We start from the raw sequence: 15,256 nt of genomic DNA on the forward strand, positions 1-15,256 counted from the left end.
CAAAGAACACCGTTTCCTGGAGGAGCTGTATAGGCTCCCTGGTCGCCTAATTTTTTACTTACTGCCTGGGTCAGCTTCAGATTCCCAAGCCTCATCCCAGATCCAATGACTGAGAAGCTGTAGGGAGCCTGGGAATGTATACTTACATGGACAATTATGTATCACACTTCCTGTTTACACATGTGGCCTGTAAGGGATTCTGACACGTAGCCCTGGTTACAAAGCAGTGAACTGGCATAAGCCCTTGTTTTCCTGATGAAAGAACTATAGCCCCCACAGGGGCAATGACTTGCCTAGGATAACACAGCAAGTGGCAGCCTTCGCATCCCAGCATCCTTCTGGGTCTCCAAGCCCTCCCTTCTGCTCAAGTGAGCAGGTGTTGGGAGGCCCATCAGATGGGGAGCCCTGAGGTTGCTGGCTGGAGGCCACTATGCCACTGATGGGGAGCAATCATTTGGTGTTTCTATTTATTGACTCTTTAAAATTCATCATCCAAGGAAAGTTAATACATGACTGTTTGGTAGCAAGAGAAACATAATCTAAGACCGCAATGACCCACGCACCCCAAACAAAAACAGAACCAAACAAACCCCATCTGAAACCAGACCTTTGGAGCTGTAGCTGAAGAAGCAAGGGGGCTGGGGGTCAGACTGGCTCCTGCAGTCCAGGGGGCAGAGAAGAGGCTGCCCTCAAGTGGTTCCCAGTTAAAGAGGCCATGTCCAGCCCCTCAGCTCTGGGCATTCTTCCTGGAGGGGCTGCCCTGGCAGGAAGGGTGTGAAGAGAGGGACTCAGTGGTCAGAGTGAAGGGGCTCTTAGGCCCACACTCCTAAGGTGACCATACTGCCAGTGCATGAGACACAGGGGCTGGGGAGGCAACTTTATGGAGAGCAGGGGCCCTTTCCTCTTCCCTGCTCAGGCCAGGAGAGAGCCTTGCCCAAGTCCCCATCAGTGTTACCAAATTTGGAAATGACTAAAGGCACTGCCAAGAAGTTAGGAAATACCAAGGCCTGGGGAGGCCCCCAGATGGGAGTCACTGCCCCCAGCAGTCATCATCTTGTTCTGGACGACTGAGGGTACTTGGTCCTTGGCTCTGGATACCGGAGGGCAGCCCAATCAGGACAAGGCCGTGGAAAGTATATGTGAAGAGGCAATGTTTTAGTGCCCTGAACATGCAGTGTGTGTGTGTGTCTGTGTGTGCACACATGCGTGCAAGTATGTAATGGTGGGGGGATTGGTCCTTCCAGGAAGGCTTGCTTAGGGTCCTAGGTGGCCCCCAGAGCAGATATAGGGTTTTTTTCCCTTCTGTTATTTCTTCAAATCACCCCCTGCCCAGGTCATTGCATAAATAAGTGCTTGGGAAGGTACACATCTAAAAAGGAACATAAATACTGTACATGGGAAAGGATTCTGCCCCAGCCCTCCCACTGTCCCCAGAAAACCCTCCAAATATTGCACATGGCCCTCCCTAGCCCCATGGGGTCCAGGCCTGGCTGTGTCTTTGGTAGAAGCTCCAGGGACAGAGGTCCTGGGCAGCCCACGTGCCCCCTACCCCACCCCAATCGTGACTGGGAACACCGCAGCAGCCAGAGGGTTGGGAAAGGCCTTGGCCCACTGGCCAGCAGGTGTTCCATCAGTAATACTTCCTCAGGGATAGGAGGGAGCCCACACAGTCACAGGTGAGCCCCTGGTGGGACACTCCCAGTCAGAGTCTGCATGTGGGCTAGGAAGAGGCAAGCAGGTTGAGGGCAAGTGGGCGGGCCAAGTCCTGGGCCACAGCGGACAGGGTCACACCCTCCATAGGAGGAGGTGGTTTGTGCTATCATCTCGGCCCACAGTCTCGCTGCTGCCACCACCCCCACTGCTGAGTCGGAAGTCCTCATAGCCGTCACCTCCACTGATAACCAGCATTTTAGGCCTGGCTGAGGCAGGTCCTCGGTGCCGAGGGGAGTCCCGGTGCTCCAGGGATGGAAGCTTCTCAGGGCCTTGGGAGTGGAGGGAGAGGATCCGTTAGCCTGGGGGCAACTGGTGGCTGTACTGTCCCCTAAAGGCCTGCACCCCAGAAGACAAGGAACAGAGACAGGTACATTTCCTGAGGGGATCCTATTTCCTGTTAGCCAAGAACTTCTTGTTTGAAAAGAAATGCCCACTTCTTGGCAGTCACACAACTTACCTCTATCTGTACTTTCTAGTCAAGAGCGGCATAGGTTCCCAGGGCCACACCACTTTCTCTCAGTTACTGCACATGCACTGTCCTCCTCATACCACTTCCTGCTTCCAACAGCCCTTTCTCGGCTAGGGAGCTTAGGTCTTCTCTGGACACAGACCACTCCTGCCCGAGGCTTCCCTGCTTCCCAATTCCCACTGCCACTTCCTCTTGGGAATATGGTTTCCTGCCCGGTCAAAGCAAGACTTGGCTAATTGTAGCCTCCTTGATGTACATCATTTCCTAATACATTTCACTTTCTAATTCTCATAGGCCACTTCTGTCTTATCTACCATTTGTGTTCTACTTACTGGTGCCATTTCTATTTCCTGCTCTGCACATCACTTCCTGACTCCACTTTCTGCCCCAGACATCATCTCTAGTCCTCTTTCATCTCCTGCCATATACATCCCTTGCGGTGCCATAGTCTAATTCTTGGGTTATAGTTCTTACGGTTCACTCCCTGTCTACCGTGACACTTCTAGATAGAGTTTTACATACACCCCCTATCCTAGGAGGTTTTATTTTGGGGTTTCTAGAGCCTATTTCCTGTCATATATGCCATTTCCAGCTCTGTATAACACTCTTCTTCCCTCTTAAACCTCTTCTGGCAGGATAGGGGAGTCTTAAGAGACTGAAGAGGATCCCAGGATCCCTGGATTGGTAGGATGCAGAAACCTACCCGTGTCTGGGGGAGGTGGTGGGGTTGAGCAGAGCAGGTTGAAGCCGTCTGGCAGCTGGACTGCAGCCAAGAAGCGGACGTGGCCGGTGTGTCCCTGGCCTAGGCCAGCGGGGCTAAGGGGTGCTCGCGGGCAGCTGACGGTACTGGGCGAGGTGGGCATGGTGAGCACGACGCCGGCACTGGTGCCCACCCACAGCAGCTCTTCACACACCAACAGCGCTGTGATCCTCAGGCAGGCAGCCTTGTGCTGCCGGATGATGGCGTCCGAGCCTAGGGTGCAAGAGAGACCAGAGCTGAGGCCGAATTCTCACCCTGGCTCAGCTTCCTCAATGATGGGGCAGAAAGGCTCCAAGGGAAGGGGTAGTGGTGGACTGAGGTCAGTACCTGCCAGCATCCTGTGCACGGGAGGTGTGACGTCTACCTCTGCCAGCTGCTCAAAGGTGTCTGGATGGTAGAGACACACGTGGGCACTACCCTTCAATGTCACCCACACACCCAGGCTGGAGTCCACCATACAAGCCACGCTGCGGCTGGAATCCTGCCCCACATAGAATGTGTGCTGGTTGGGGAGACAAGTAGAGTGCAGGTGGGTGACCGGCAGGCTTGCCTTCTCTGCCCCTTCCTGCCTTGTGCTTCACCAGTGCCCCCCTCATCCCTTACAGCTGCCACTAAACCTCTCCAGAAAGCCACCTGGACTGACAGCAAAGGCAGCCTTCCTCCTTGATCTAGATGACCAACCTATCAAAGCTTGGCTTCACTGAAGCCCCGACTCAATCCTCAGAAATTCAAATGGAGCTGCCTTTCCCCATGAAACTCCATGACTCCATGATCAGAGAATTTTAGAGCTTGAAAGATTTTCAGATCAATCATTGGGCTCTCCCTGGACAGATGGAGGCTTTCTTATTGCCCCTATGGTCTCATCTCTCACTTTCATGAGTCAGGCTCACCTCAAATCACCAACTGTGTCCCCACTACCCTCCCCCCCCCCCGCCCCACTCCCCAATGCTACCTCCAGCTGCAGTGTGTCAGGGCTCAGGACAAGGATTCGGTTCTGGCAGCCACACCACAGACGCCCACCCACAGACACCATCTTGGTGATGGGGCTCCCCTGAGAACCCAGGGTCACTGACTTGAAGTTCTGGGGGTCCCAGAAATGGCCTGGAGTGGGAGTGGGATAAAGAAAACAGAGTAAATTCAGTCCACTATTGCATTACCCCCACACCCTGAAATGAAATGAAATGAAATGAAATGAAATGGTGTCCTCATTTATACACAAGGACACCAAGGCCCAGAGAGGGCCTGAGAGTTCCCCAAAGCCACATCTTCAGACTCATGGCCCCAAAGCCCCACCTGTGCTCAGAAGACAGTGCCAGCAAGGGGCTCGTGGGGGGTGGGGGAGGGGTGGGTTCCCACCTGCTTCTCTTTGGTAGACCACAAGTTCTCCATTGGCCAGAGACACAAACACCTGGTTATTCAGATACCTAGGCAGGGAAAAGAAGGAGGAGTCAGGGGTTTCAGGAGGCCAGAGGAGGTCACCTTGGGCCAAAGCATCGTAGCCAGAATGGCTATATTTCCTGAGAGACCACCCCTCCAGGCAGGGAAGCCTGAGGCTAGGAAGGGGTAGGATTGGCTCATAGTCAAAGAGTATATGAAAGGCACAGCTAGCCTAGGGCCAAGCCCCTGGCCTCCAGCCTCCACAGAAAGGAGGGGCCAGTCGAGCAGGGAGACCTGGGTGAACAGCAGGAAACCTGCATGTGTAGAAGGGTCTGGACTAGGAGGACTACCCAAGGGCCTTACAGGATGCAGGTCACAGAGGCCGCATGCTGAAGCTTCATGCTGTTCCTGCGATCACGGATGCTGTCGGAGGACTGGTACACGTGGACACTGTGGATCAGGGGTGTGCACCTGTGACAAATGCTTGCACACACCAGCCCCTGAAGTATCCCTCCACCTCTGTCTCCATCACCATCTCCTTCCTGCCAGGTGCCTGCCCAAAGCACTGAGATCCAAGAGCCGCACTATGGATCTCAGACTCACTGGCAGCCCTGGCTGCCAGTACTCCTGAGGTCTGACCCAAAGCCCTCCTGCTTCTGCTTCAGGATACCATATGATTTCCAAAGCAGAGAGCTCAGGATACCATATGATTTCCAAAGCAGAGCTCAGTGTCCCCAGCCCCTCTCCTGACCTTACCAGCCATCCTCAGTGCCCAGCCACACAGAGCTCTGGTAGGCCTCAGGGTCAACGCTCAGCAGGTCCTCAAGGCTGCCCCGGGTAAAGGAGCCACGGCTGGAGCGGCGAAGGGCTCTCCCATCCATTGGGCTGGTACTGCAGGGACCGCCAGGTCCAAAGGAGCCAGACAGTGGCAGGAAGCCAGGCTCCTGCTCTTCCTCTGAACTGGTCGTCTCTGCCGTGGCCTCCTTGGAGCTTGGGGTCTCCTCATCTGAGGGAGACAAAGGTCTCTGCCTCCATTCCACCTCTGCCAGGCCCAAACCTGGTATCTTTCTAGATCTCCATCTCTCCTCAGTGCATCCCTTCTGGCCATGTCCCTCTTGAGGGCCTTCCATAGCTGTTCTCCTCTCCTGGCAGCCTCTGCATAGCTCAGGCCTTGTCATTCTGCTCACGGACAGTCTAGTGCTACAGGCTGCTAGTCCTAAACTGTCCCACTCCAATCCACCAGCACATCGTGGACAGGGGGATCGGCCATTCTACTCCCTACTCCATCTTCCCTACTTGACCAAGCACTTCATGATGTGTAGGATCTGGCCTGACTGTCCTACTGCCCTTGGGTCTTTGGTATCACAGCCCCCGCCCACCTCACTGGCTCCCACTGCTCTGCATGCTGACCTCCTGAGACTTGAATCCACGCTTTTGCCTATGCTGGTCCCTCCTCACCCATCAGTACCTGCTGTGCTGCCCCCTCCTCTGCGCAGTCCACCCTGCCTGACAGCCCCAAACTGGGCACTCACTGCCAAAGCTAGAGGAGATAGTGGACCGGCTGGCTTGGCTCTGCAGGGTTCCCGAGGGGCTGGGCGAAGACTCATCATCAGAGTCGCTGTCAAAGGGCACCAATTCTGGGCGAGTGTCCCCTTCGGCGGGGCCTGGTGCCATCTCCAGCCCCGAACCTGCAATGGAGATGTGCAGGCAGGGCTGGGGCCCTGGCTCTGCCAGCGTCGCTGCTTCTTCGTCCGCAGCCTCAACGTCCAGTTCTGGACCGGGGGTCTCCAGTGCCGTCTCTGGGGGACTCCTCAGTGAGGCAGGCTGGTCCCTGTGAGATGTAGGAGCGGGGATGAGAGCCTCCAGGAGCCAAGGCCCTGCCCCACTGGTCCACAAGCCCACTAGGCCCAACCCCATCCACACCTGCAGCCACGTAGGGGTAAAGGACAGGGACTCTGGCCTGCTGGCCCGCGCACAGCCCCAGGCCTCACCTGTGGCTGCGGCGCTGCAGGCCAGGCACCGCCCCAATGCAGAGGATGCGGGCGGAGCAGACAGCGATGCAAGCCTCCACGTCGGGCTCAGCACGCAGGCTCAGCAGGCATACCTGGCCCACGTAGCCATCGCTGTTGCACACCCACACTTCAGGCATGGGCTCGGGACAGCTGCTCAGGGTCGGAGCTGCACACGAGAACTGCAGAAGACACCAATGGACAGGGGAAGGTGAATGAAGGAATTATTGCCAACTTTCCAGGCTGACCAGCAGAACGGAGGGAGGTGGCCCTGCGTGGGTGTGCGTGAATTCCCAGTACACCCCTCTGAGTACACATGCGCGCACACACACACACACACACACACACACACAAACACATGTGATATTCTACACATCAAATGCACGTATGCCTGTGTGATAGAAGTATCATCCATTCATGTACACATACATCCATGCACATATAAACCCCAAATATGCTCACATATCTATGTGGGTAACAAATGTGAAAAATAGTAACCTCTGTCCATAGGTAGGCAAACTCATACAAGCACATAAATTAGACAGCTTCATGCTAATCACATAGCCTTTGTCCCCATGCACACATATAGACATGCATGGCCACACCCATATGCGTGTGACACATATACAGTATTCACATGCCTATGCAGAGTTGTAGGCTCCAAGACACAGAGGGCAACCACAATGTTCAAGGCATGTACATAACGTTGTACACAAAACAAAAACACATGAACATGTGCTGGCTTTGAATACGTGCACCCACATGACCCAGGCACATACACGTACCTGCATGCCACTGCGGGTTTTCATGATGGGGATGGCCTTCAGGAACTCAGGGTCTAGACAGCTTTTGCTGGATGCTGTAGGGAGATGGACAAAAAGACACTGCTTAGCATCCACCTCACTTTTGCTCATTTCCCTTCCTCCCCTGCTCCTCGGGGTCTCTCAAGGGAGAATGAGGGGGCTGTAGGGTATGTCCTGCTTGTCCCTGGCCTCAATTTTCCCATCTGTACAATGTGGGAGGTAGACCTAGAGGTCCCTAAGGATCTTCTAAACCATGGACCCTGATGAATAGCTTTCCCTGATCTAGGCCTGCTCAGAGTGTATGTATGTGGGGCGCAGAAAGAGGGGTCCTGGCATCCACTCCCACAGTAGCACCCCACCCTAAGCTCACCCTATCCATGGAATTCCCTCCCTGCCGAGGAGGCCCTGGAAAAGTCCCACATTTCTCTGTAGGAGTCTCAGTCCACCCTCCCACCAGCAGGCACTGAAGCACAAAACACAGCAGTCTTGGGACTTCTGGCTCCTGATCTCACAGACCGCTGCAAGGTACTGCCCACTCCCTGGCGGTGCTGGGAGAGGACGCCAGCATGGGCCTGGCTTACCCAGCTTCCTCTTGGCTTCATCAAACACCTGCTCAAAGCCGAGGCGGGCATCAGGGTGGGGGAACTCGAAGATGAAGGAGTCAGTGCCCTCAGGCCTCGTGGTACACAGCTCCAGCTTGGTAGGGGGGAAGGAAAGCGCGTAGCACAGCGCCTGCTTCTCTGACAGGTCCCGGTGCATGGCAGCTGAAAGGTCCCGCAGCGCTTCGTCCAGGCTCTGCCGGGAGGGGACCCAGGCCTCAGGCCCTGACATCTCCCCACAGCCTACTTCTGCCCTGGGAATGCCAGTGGGGACCTGCCTCTCCCCTCAGACAGAAAGTGGGACTCTGTCTCCCCCCCTGGAGGAGGTAGCCTGGATTCTCCCCCAACAGACATGATGGGTCCTCTCTCCTCCCTCAGCTAGGGATGGAGGTGTATCTCCACCCTCAGGCCTAGAACACATCACTTCCCTCAGCTGGGGTGAGGCTGTATTTCCCCCTTCCAATAAGTGACAAAGATGACTGACCTCTTCCTCAGGCAAATGAAAAGGCTGCTCTCTCTCCCTCAGTAGGGTCTGGCAACCCCCGCTGCCCCATTCCCCCAGCCTCAGACAGAGGGCACAGACCTGGTGGGGGAAACCAAGGTTCTCAGAAAGCTTGCTCATCTGGCCCAGAGTGGTCAGGTCCTCGTCTAGGCGGCTGATAGCCTTCTGGATGTTCTCCCGATTGGTGGCTTGGGATGCCCCTGGTGGGAAGAGAGGAGGGCCATGGGCAGATACAGAGGCAGACAAGGTCAGGCGTGGACAGACACTCTTCTCCTCCCTCACAGTCTGCAGTTCAGCATGGGGAGTGGCCTGCCAAGCTGAGCGCTTGTAAGCCCCAAGACCCCAGGAACAAAGGCAGCTCTCAGGGAAACCGCAGCCCTAGGAACAGGGAAGTGGGCCTGATTCAGAGCCACTTGGCCCAGGGTGCTGGTCCCTTGGAGAACTCCCTGGAAGAGCACAAAGAATAAACAGCAGGCGGCTCTGCAGCTTATGCAGGCTCCTGCTGACACGGGAAGCCACGGTGGTGTGGTGTAGCCTCCACAGGGGAGTCAGCCGGGCAGCCAGAGCCTCAGGCGCTCAAATCTGCTGACCAAGGGACTCAATTCCCCCACAAAGAAGGGAAAATGAGCTGATGCCCTGGATTTCTCTAGTCCTATCCCATACCTGACCAGGGCCAAGTAGCAGGCCCCACAGGCCAACTCAGCATCCCCACACCCTGCATTGCCTGGCTGGGGGTGTACACCCTGGACCAGTAACCCACAAATAGGCAGAGTAGACAGCAGTGCAGTGTTTTAGAAAAGCTGAGGCTTGGGTTTTCTCCTTCTCCTTTTTTTTTTTTAAGTTTGTTTATTTGCGGGGGCGGGGGGGGGCGGGGACAAGGAGCAGAGAGAGAGAGGGAAAGAGAATCCCAACAGGCTCCACAACGGCAGCACGGAGCCTGACACGGGGCTGTCTCACAAACCACGAGATCATGAACTGAGCCGAAACTAAGGGTGGAATACTTAACCAACTGAGCAACCCAGGCACCCCTCTCCTACTCCTTCTGAAGGAAACTGTCTCCCCATAACCCTCATTGCCAGGACAGCCGTGTTTTCTTCCATATGACCGTGCCCCTCTCTAGCCATACTTGATTGAATCAGAAGTAGACACCTAACCTAGTCATTTTATCAACTGGCCTGTGTTCCAGTGAGAAGAGACAAACGGGACCGATAATCGGCTTGTATCCCTACACAGGTGCCCACATGAGGCAGGCCTGGGTTCACCCCGGGGGCCACCTCAGGTGAGCCTAGGGGCAGAGCCTGGACCTGAACTGACTGCCAGCTCAGAGGTGCCCACGCCACCATCCCAGACCAACCATCCCCCTCAAGGGGACTTGCGGATCCTGGAGCAGCTAGGGAGAAAGGCCATGATGCAGAACAGGCCATGAAGGAACACAGGAGTTAGAAGGAAGGAGGAAGCAGAGAAAGCTGAGAGCAGTGAGAACAGGAAGAACCACAGACAGACAGACAGATGGAGACACAGACACACATGTACACACAGCAGGAGGAGCAACTCTTTGAAACCACCTCAGCTCCTGACAGCCTCTGCCCCAAACAACACAGATCTTTCCAACCAGCCTTGTGCTTGGACTGACTTGAGTGAGGCCCTGCTCCCTGGGAGTGAAACTGCTGGACCAGAGCAGTGTGTTATCACCTAAGGGGATGCTTGTGCGGTGGTCAGTGGCTGGTGGAGGGCACGTCTGTGGCCTCTGCACTGCTCCAGCCTAGGTTAGGTCCCTGCCCAGTCAAAGGTGATCTGCACGGATGGGTCTGGTGTGGTTCTGTGGGGGACAAACCCATCCTACATACAACCCGCCTTGTACTGGACGGGAAAGTGAGGCCCCAAAGCAGAAAAGCAGATGGATAGGCAGCCAGCCTGGCCACAGCTCAAACCCTCCAGGAGGGCTTCTTAGAGGAGGACCCCAACACCCAGAAGCCCTGGGCAGGCCTGGGCCAGCCCCACCTTTGATTATGTCCGCATCTTCCAGTGGCAGCTTCCACAGCAGCTTGTACTTGCTGGCCGTGTCAATGACGCTGGCTGCCGTGTACCTGTGGGGAGCCAATGGGGTGCTCTGGCCTGGGCAGCGGAGTGGGGCCCAGGGAGGGACAACTGCTCCCCCCATGCCAGAGCCCAGCCCCACCCCAGCCACTCACAGGCTCATGGAGCTACGCCGCAGGGAGCCTGACTTCCGCTTTAAGGTGGTGCAGACAATGAGGTCCGTGAACAGGAAGAGGGACCGGTCCTTCTTGCCACCAACTGCCTTCTGTGGGGCCCGAGGCAGGACTCAGGCCCAGAGGCCCACCCTCCTGCCCACAGTGCCCAAGGGGACAGCCAGGCCCACAGAGGGGTGAGGGCTCTGCCCCTGATTCCCAGAGGCAGAGGCAGAGTTGGGACTCGACCCGGGACTCCTGTTGTGGGGAAGAGCAGGCAGGCCCATGGGCGGCAGGTATGAGCGGAGTACGAACAAAGTGGGGAGATGGGAACAGGTGGGTAGACAACGGGCCACTTCTTACCACTTCAATGACCATCTCCTGCCTTAGGAACCGCCGCAGAGGGGCTTGGAGCTGTGGGGCAGGAGAGACAACGCATCTTGAAGGCCAATTCTTAATTCCATCTCCTTCCTAGACCCTGGCGACCCCTTGGTCCCACTCCATGTGCCAGGCCATAGAAGCACATCCCATCTCTCCTCCTGATGCTGTGCTGTCAGGCCACAGGACATGTGGCCTGAGACCGGCATGGAAGAGGACATGGATTTGGACAAAGATGTGTGGGGACGCTGGTAGACAGGGATGCAAACACACTGCAGACACTGCTGTGGATGTGGACGTGACCATGATGACCTCAGGTGACCACGGACGGGAACAAAGGCATGGGTGGAGTGGGATGGCACTCACATCCTCCATGCCCTCGATGTGAGCCTCAATCTCCTGCAGCACACGGGCATGTCGCTCTGCCTCCTCGGCACTCCGCACACCCTTGTTGATGCGTTCAGCCACCTGTTTGATGTTCCGCTGAGCATCCAGCAGGAGCGGGTGGTCTGGGTGGTCCTCGGGTGTGTGCTTCAGGAGGTCCTGGGGTAGGAATGAGGACCAGACCCCTGCTTAGCTGCCCCTGTCAGGCCCTGGGGCCCACACTGACTGCTGGACTCAGAGGGACTATAGGTGGATTCCAGAGAGGACTTATTTTCCGACCCAACCCCTGGGGACTCTGATGCCAGGCTCGACCAAGTGGGGGCCTCAGAGCCCCCTGCATCCTCCAGGCCTTGCCTCCCTGCCCACGGACCCCATGCTCACCTTCACCAGAAGCTCATAGCGTGGGATCCGCTGTACAGGCTTGATCATGAGGTCAGATAATGCCTGCTTCTCCTTGTTCTCACGCATGCTTTGCTGAAACCAGAAAGAAGGTGGATGGGTACCCAGGTGAGGAATGTCATGCAAAGAAGGGAATGTCCAGGGATGGGTCCCCAGCCAGCCCCTCCAGGCCAGCCCAAGAGCAAAGGCTGACCCACATACTAAGGCTGTGGTGCCTAGGCTGGGAGCTCTTGGGCAATCCCCCACCAAAGCTAGTCCACGAGGAGGGTCATGTCCATCCCCCTGAGCTAGCCCACAGTACCTCCAGGAACTTGAGAAAGGCAGGCCTCGCCTCCTTGGCCACACGCACAGCATCCTTTGCATTGAGAAAGTTATCAATGTAGGCAGAATAGATGTTGACCAGGACGTCTTTGGAGAACTGTGGGTGAAGAGGCAGGTTGTGCACCTTCAAGGTATCTCTTATTCCACCTCACCCTGTCCTGGTTTCTAATGATTCACAAGCCAACATCCTTTCCCTCCAACTGGACATAATATGGTCTCTAAGGGCTTGGGCATTTGCTCCTACGTCGTGTGTACATGTTGTAGGTGCGACTGGTCAGGTGTGTACATATACCTGCACACACATATGTGCATTACCTATGGTTTGCGTGTCATGGATGTACATATGCCTAGATGTGTCCTGCCAGGACACCACACCAGGTTCTCCCATTTCCAACTGGGCATTTCCATCCTTGGTCTCCAACCCCACCAAGTCCAGCCAGGCAGGTCTCCTTCCTCACTGTCCTCTGAGTGACACAGACTCATTCCACCTGCTTGGCTCATGTAATTCCCTTCACCAGAATGCCCTTCCTGCACCCAAATCTCACCCACCCTCAGCGTTAAGCTCCAACTGTGCCTCCTCCAGGAAGCACTCCCTGCCCTGACTAGGGCTCTTCCTGGAACTATACCTGGCCTCTGGCCTCCCTTGATCTCCCAGGACAAGTCTCCTCTCTGCAAAAAGGTAGGTACACCCATTCCATCCAGTAAAGCCCTGCTCAGGTCAGGCACACAGCTGGTGGCTAATACCCACTGGCCAGATGACAGCTGGGCTAAATGTGAAAGTTCTTGGTCAGAAGCCCTGGCTAGGAGTTGGGACATCCCAGTTCCTGTCTCAGCTGCACCATGGATGGACTAGGTGACCTGTGGTGGTATTTGTTTCTGGCCCCTCTGGGCCTACAAATCCCTGTGTCTCTGAGGTGCTGACTGTCCTCCTCCCCAACCCCGGGTGTACTACAGGGCACAGGCTGAAGCAACCTGGAGAGGAAGACAGCCCCTAGCCCCTACCCCCTACCCCATCTTGGCACAGAGCATTCTCTGCTGACCCCTCCCTGGGGCCAGGGCTTCTGCTCCAGTCAGACCCTGGTCAGCATCACAGTCCAGACAGCAGAGGAACCTGGTGACACTGAAGGTAGTGATAGCCTAGAGATGTCAGCACTCAACTGGGGTCCCATCACTGCTGGGCCAAGGTTCCTGCCACATCAGTTCCAGGTCAGCAGACACCTTCTAAGACCTTCTTAGGCACAGGCCCACCCACATCATCACAAACACATGAAAAAACACCCACATCTTATAAAAATAGGTAATATATTTTTTTTGTTAGTACAATTCTTGGAAGGATTTTTACAATTTTGCTTTTGAAATTATTTTGCTCTGAATAACCATTTAGTTTGTGTTTGGCTACGATTTATCAGTCATCATCATGCATCCTTGGGAATTCTGGCAAAATAACAAAATGTAACTTAAGTTTTTTCAAATGTAAGTTCGTATAAATGAATACTAAATTTAACAATTAAAGAAAATGGCATGTTATGGTTTTATAGACATTGAATTAAATGTTTATTAGTTTTACTTTTTTCTAAGTTTATTTATTTATTTTGAGAGAGAGAGAGCGAGAGAGCAAGCCGGGGTGGGGGTGGGGGGGCAGAGAGAGAATCCTACATTGGGATTCGAACTGAAGAACCGTGACATGACCTGAGCCGAAATTTAGGGCTGGACACTTTACCAACTGAGCCACCCGGGTGCACCCATCAGCTTTGCTTTCATAGTTCTTTTTGAATTTTGAAGCTAGTACCTTTTCTAAGGTCCCAATCACTATTGTAGGATCCTGAAAAGCTCCCAGGCAGAAGTCTGCTTGTGGTGAAAGGGAGCACAGGGTGGGGTAGAGTGTGGACGCTGGAGCCATATTTCCTGGAGTTGAATCCTCCACCACTTATTAACTGTGACTTTGATTGGTCACTTTTATCTATGCCACAGAGTCAACTTTGAACTCGAGGGAATAACTGCACCTTTCTCCTACACTTACGGATATACGTAACATATTTAAACTTTTATTTTTAAGTAGGCTCTATGCCCAATGTGGGGCTCAAACTTATGACCCTGAGATCGAGAGTCCCATGCTCTACTGACTGAACCAGCCAGGAGCCCCCTATAACATACTTAGAATAATGGCTAGCACCTAGGTGCCAAGTAGTTAGCTATTCCTATTAAAATGCCTGATGGAAAAAAGGGCTAGTTACAGTAAGGGTTGAGGTCAATATCAGCATCCACTGGAGGTCCGAATCAGTGTCAGCACCAATTCAGGTGCTGTAACCAGAGTTGGGTCCGGGATCAGAATCAGTATCTGGATGGGGTTGGGGTCCATGCCAGAGTCCAGCCAAGCTCTGGGGTTGGGCAGTGTCTAGATTCAGGTCAACCCAGAGGCTGCAGTCAGTGCCAGTGTCTGCTCAAGTTCTGGTGTTGGATTTGGGATCAGGGTCAGTGTCCAGATGGAGTGGGTGTGGGTGAGGGGTCCATGGCAGCAGCAGCCCCTTCCAGGAGGGGCCCAAGCTTGTGAGCACTGCCGCATGGGTAGCAGGGCCACTCACCGACTGGACAAGCAGGTCTCCCACCTTCTGCTGGGCATGCCAGGTCTGCACACAGTGCCGCACCTGCTCTAGGAACTGCTCATGGTGCTCCAGGAGCTCAGGGATCTGGTCGAAGATCTCGTCCACCAGCGACGGGTCACACAGCAAGGAGTTCTCTGGCTGCTTTAGTGGCTGCATGTAGCCCTGGGGGACCCACAGGGTCAGTACAAGTACCCTCAGAGGGATGATAGCCCAACTCACCAGTACAGGTGCAAAGGAAATCTTCTGGGTCTATAACTCAGTGGCCATGCCTCCTGGATCTCCCTCATTAGACTCAGAGCTCTAGGAGGGAGACAAGAGGACCTATCCCCATGCCCCTCACTGTGCAGCCCAGGGCCTGACATAAGATGGGGGTAAGTAGGCTCAGGAAAGTTAGCTGGATGCATGAACAAACAGAGCTTGGAGTGAGGAAAGCAAGAAGACTGGGCTCCTGGGAGACCCCCCCCCCCCCACACCAACTCAGCAAATATTTTATCGAGCGCTCACTCTGTGCCAGGCACCATTCTAAGAACTGGGAGACAGCAGTGAACAAGGAAGACCAAATTCCCTGCCCTAACAGAGCTTACAATCTAGTCAGATCAAACACACAAATAAAAGAAACAAACAAAAATAAACCACATTTCATAAACTCTTTAAGGAATTTCTGCCAATTATTATATGCCATCTATTATAGGATGAACTTGGATTTCAGAGATGTTAAAAGGTGAAGAATGCATCTTAGAATCAATTACA

At 54.6% G+C, this 15,256-nt stretch overlaps 1 protein-coding gene across 2 annotated transcripts in view; it reads right to left on the reverse strand.

Moving 5' to 3' along the window:
* Positions 1 to 453: 453 nt before the first annotated feature.
* The window catches only part of ARHGEF17 (Rho guanine nucleotide exchange factor 17), a 58,193-nt gene continuing 43,390 nt past the window's right edge, over positions 454 to 15,256 (reverse strand). Inside the window, exons 3-21 of one of the 2 annotated variants that reach the window (XM_042958366.1) lie at positions 14,486 to 14,668; positions 11,884 to 12,000; positions 11,565 to 11,657; positions 11,166 to 11,342; positions 10,785 to 10,835; positions 10,425 to 10,534; positions 10,234 to 10,319; positions 8,314 to 8,432; positions 7,713 to 7,926; positions 7,114 to 7,187; positions 6,311 to 6,510; positions 5,852 to 6,150; positions 5,076 to 5,325; positions 4,683 to 4,769; positions 4,299 to 4,366; positions 3,895 to 4,043; positions 3,270 to 3,444; positions 2,886 to 3,155; positions 454 to 1,982 (exon numbers count right to left, since the gene is read on the reverse strand). In XM_042958366.1, coding sequence (XP_042814300.1) covers positions 1,786 to 1,982; positions 2,886 to 3,155; positions 3,270 to 3,444; positions 3,895 to 4,043; positions 4,299 to 4,366; positions 4,683 to 4,769; positions 5,076 to 5,325; positions 5,852 to 6,150; positions 6,311 to 6,510; positions 7,114 to 7,187; positions 7,713 to 7,926; positions 8,314 to 8,432; positions 10,234 to 10,319; positions 10,425 to 10,534; positions 10,785 to 10,835; positions 11,166 to 11,342; positions 11,565 to 11,657; positions 11,884 to 12,000; positions 14,486 to 14,668 — 2,919 coding nt within the window. In that variant the 3' untranslated portion in view covers positions 454 to 1,785. The remainder of the gene's footprint in view (positions 1,983 to 2,885; positions 3,156 to 3,269; positions 3,445 to 3,894; positions 4,044 to 4,298; positions 4,367 to 4,682; positions 4,770 to 5,075; positions 5,326 to 5,851; positions 6,151 to 6,310; positions 6,511 to 7,113; positions 7,188 to 7,712; positions 7,927 to 8,313; positions 8,433 to 10,233; positions 10,320 to 10,424; positions 10,535 to 10,784; positions 10,836 to 11,165; positions 11,343 to 11,564; positions 11,658 to 11,883; positions 12,001 to 14,485; positions 14,669 to 15,256) is intronic. The other variant, XM_042958367.1, reaches the window with a different exon arrangement.

This window comes from Panthera tigris, chromosome D1 (assembly GCF_018350195.1).
Source record: "Panthera tigris isolate Pti1 chromosome D1, P.tigris_Pti1_mat1.1, whole genome shotgun sequence".
NCBI lineage: Eukaryota > Metazoa > Chordata > Mammalia > Carnivora > Felidae > Panthera > Panthera tigris.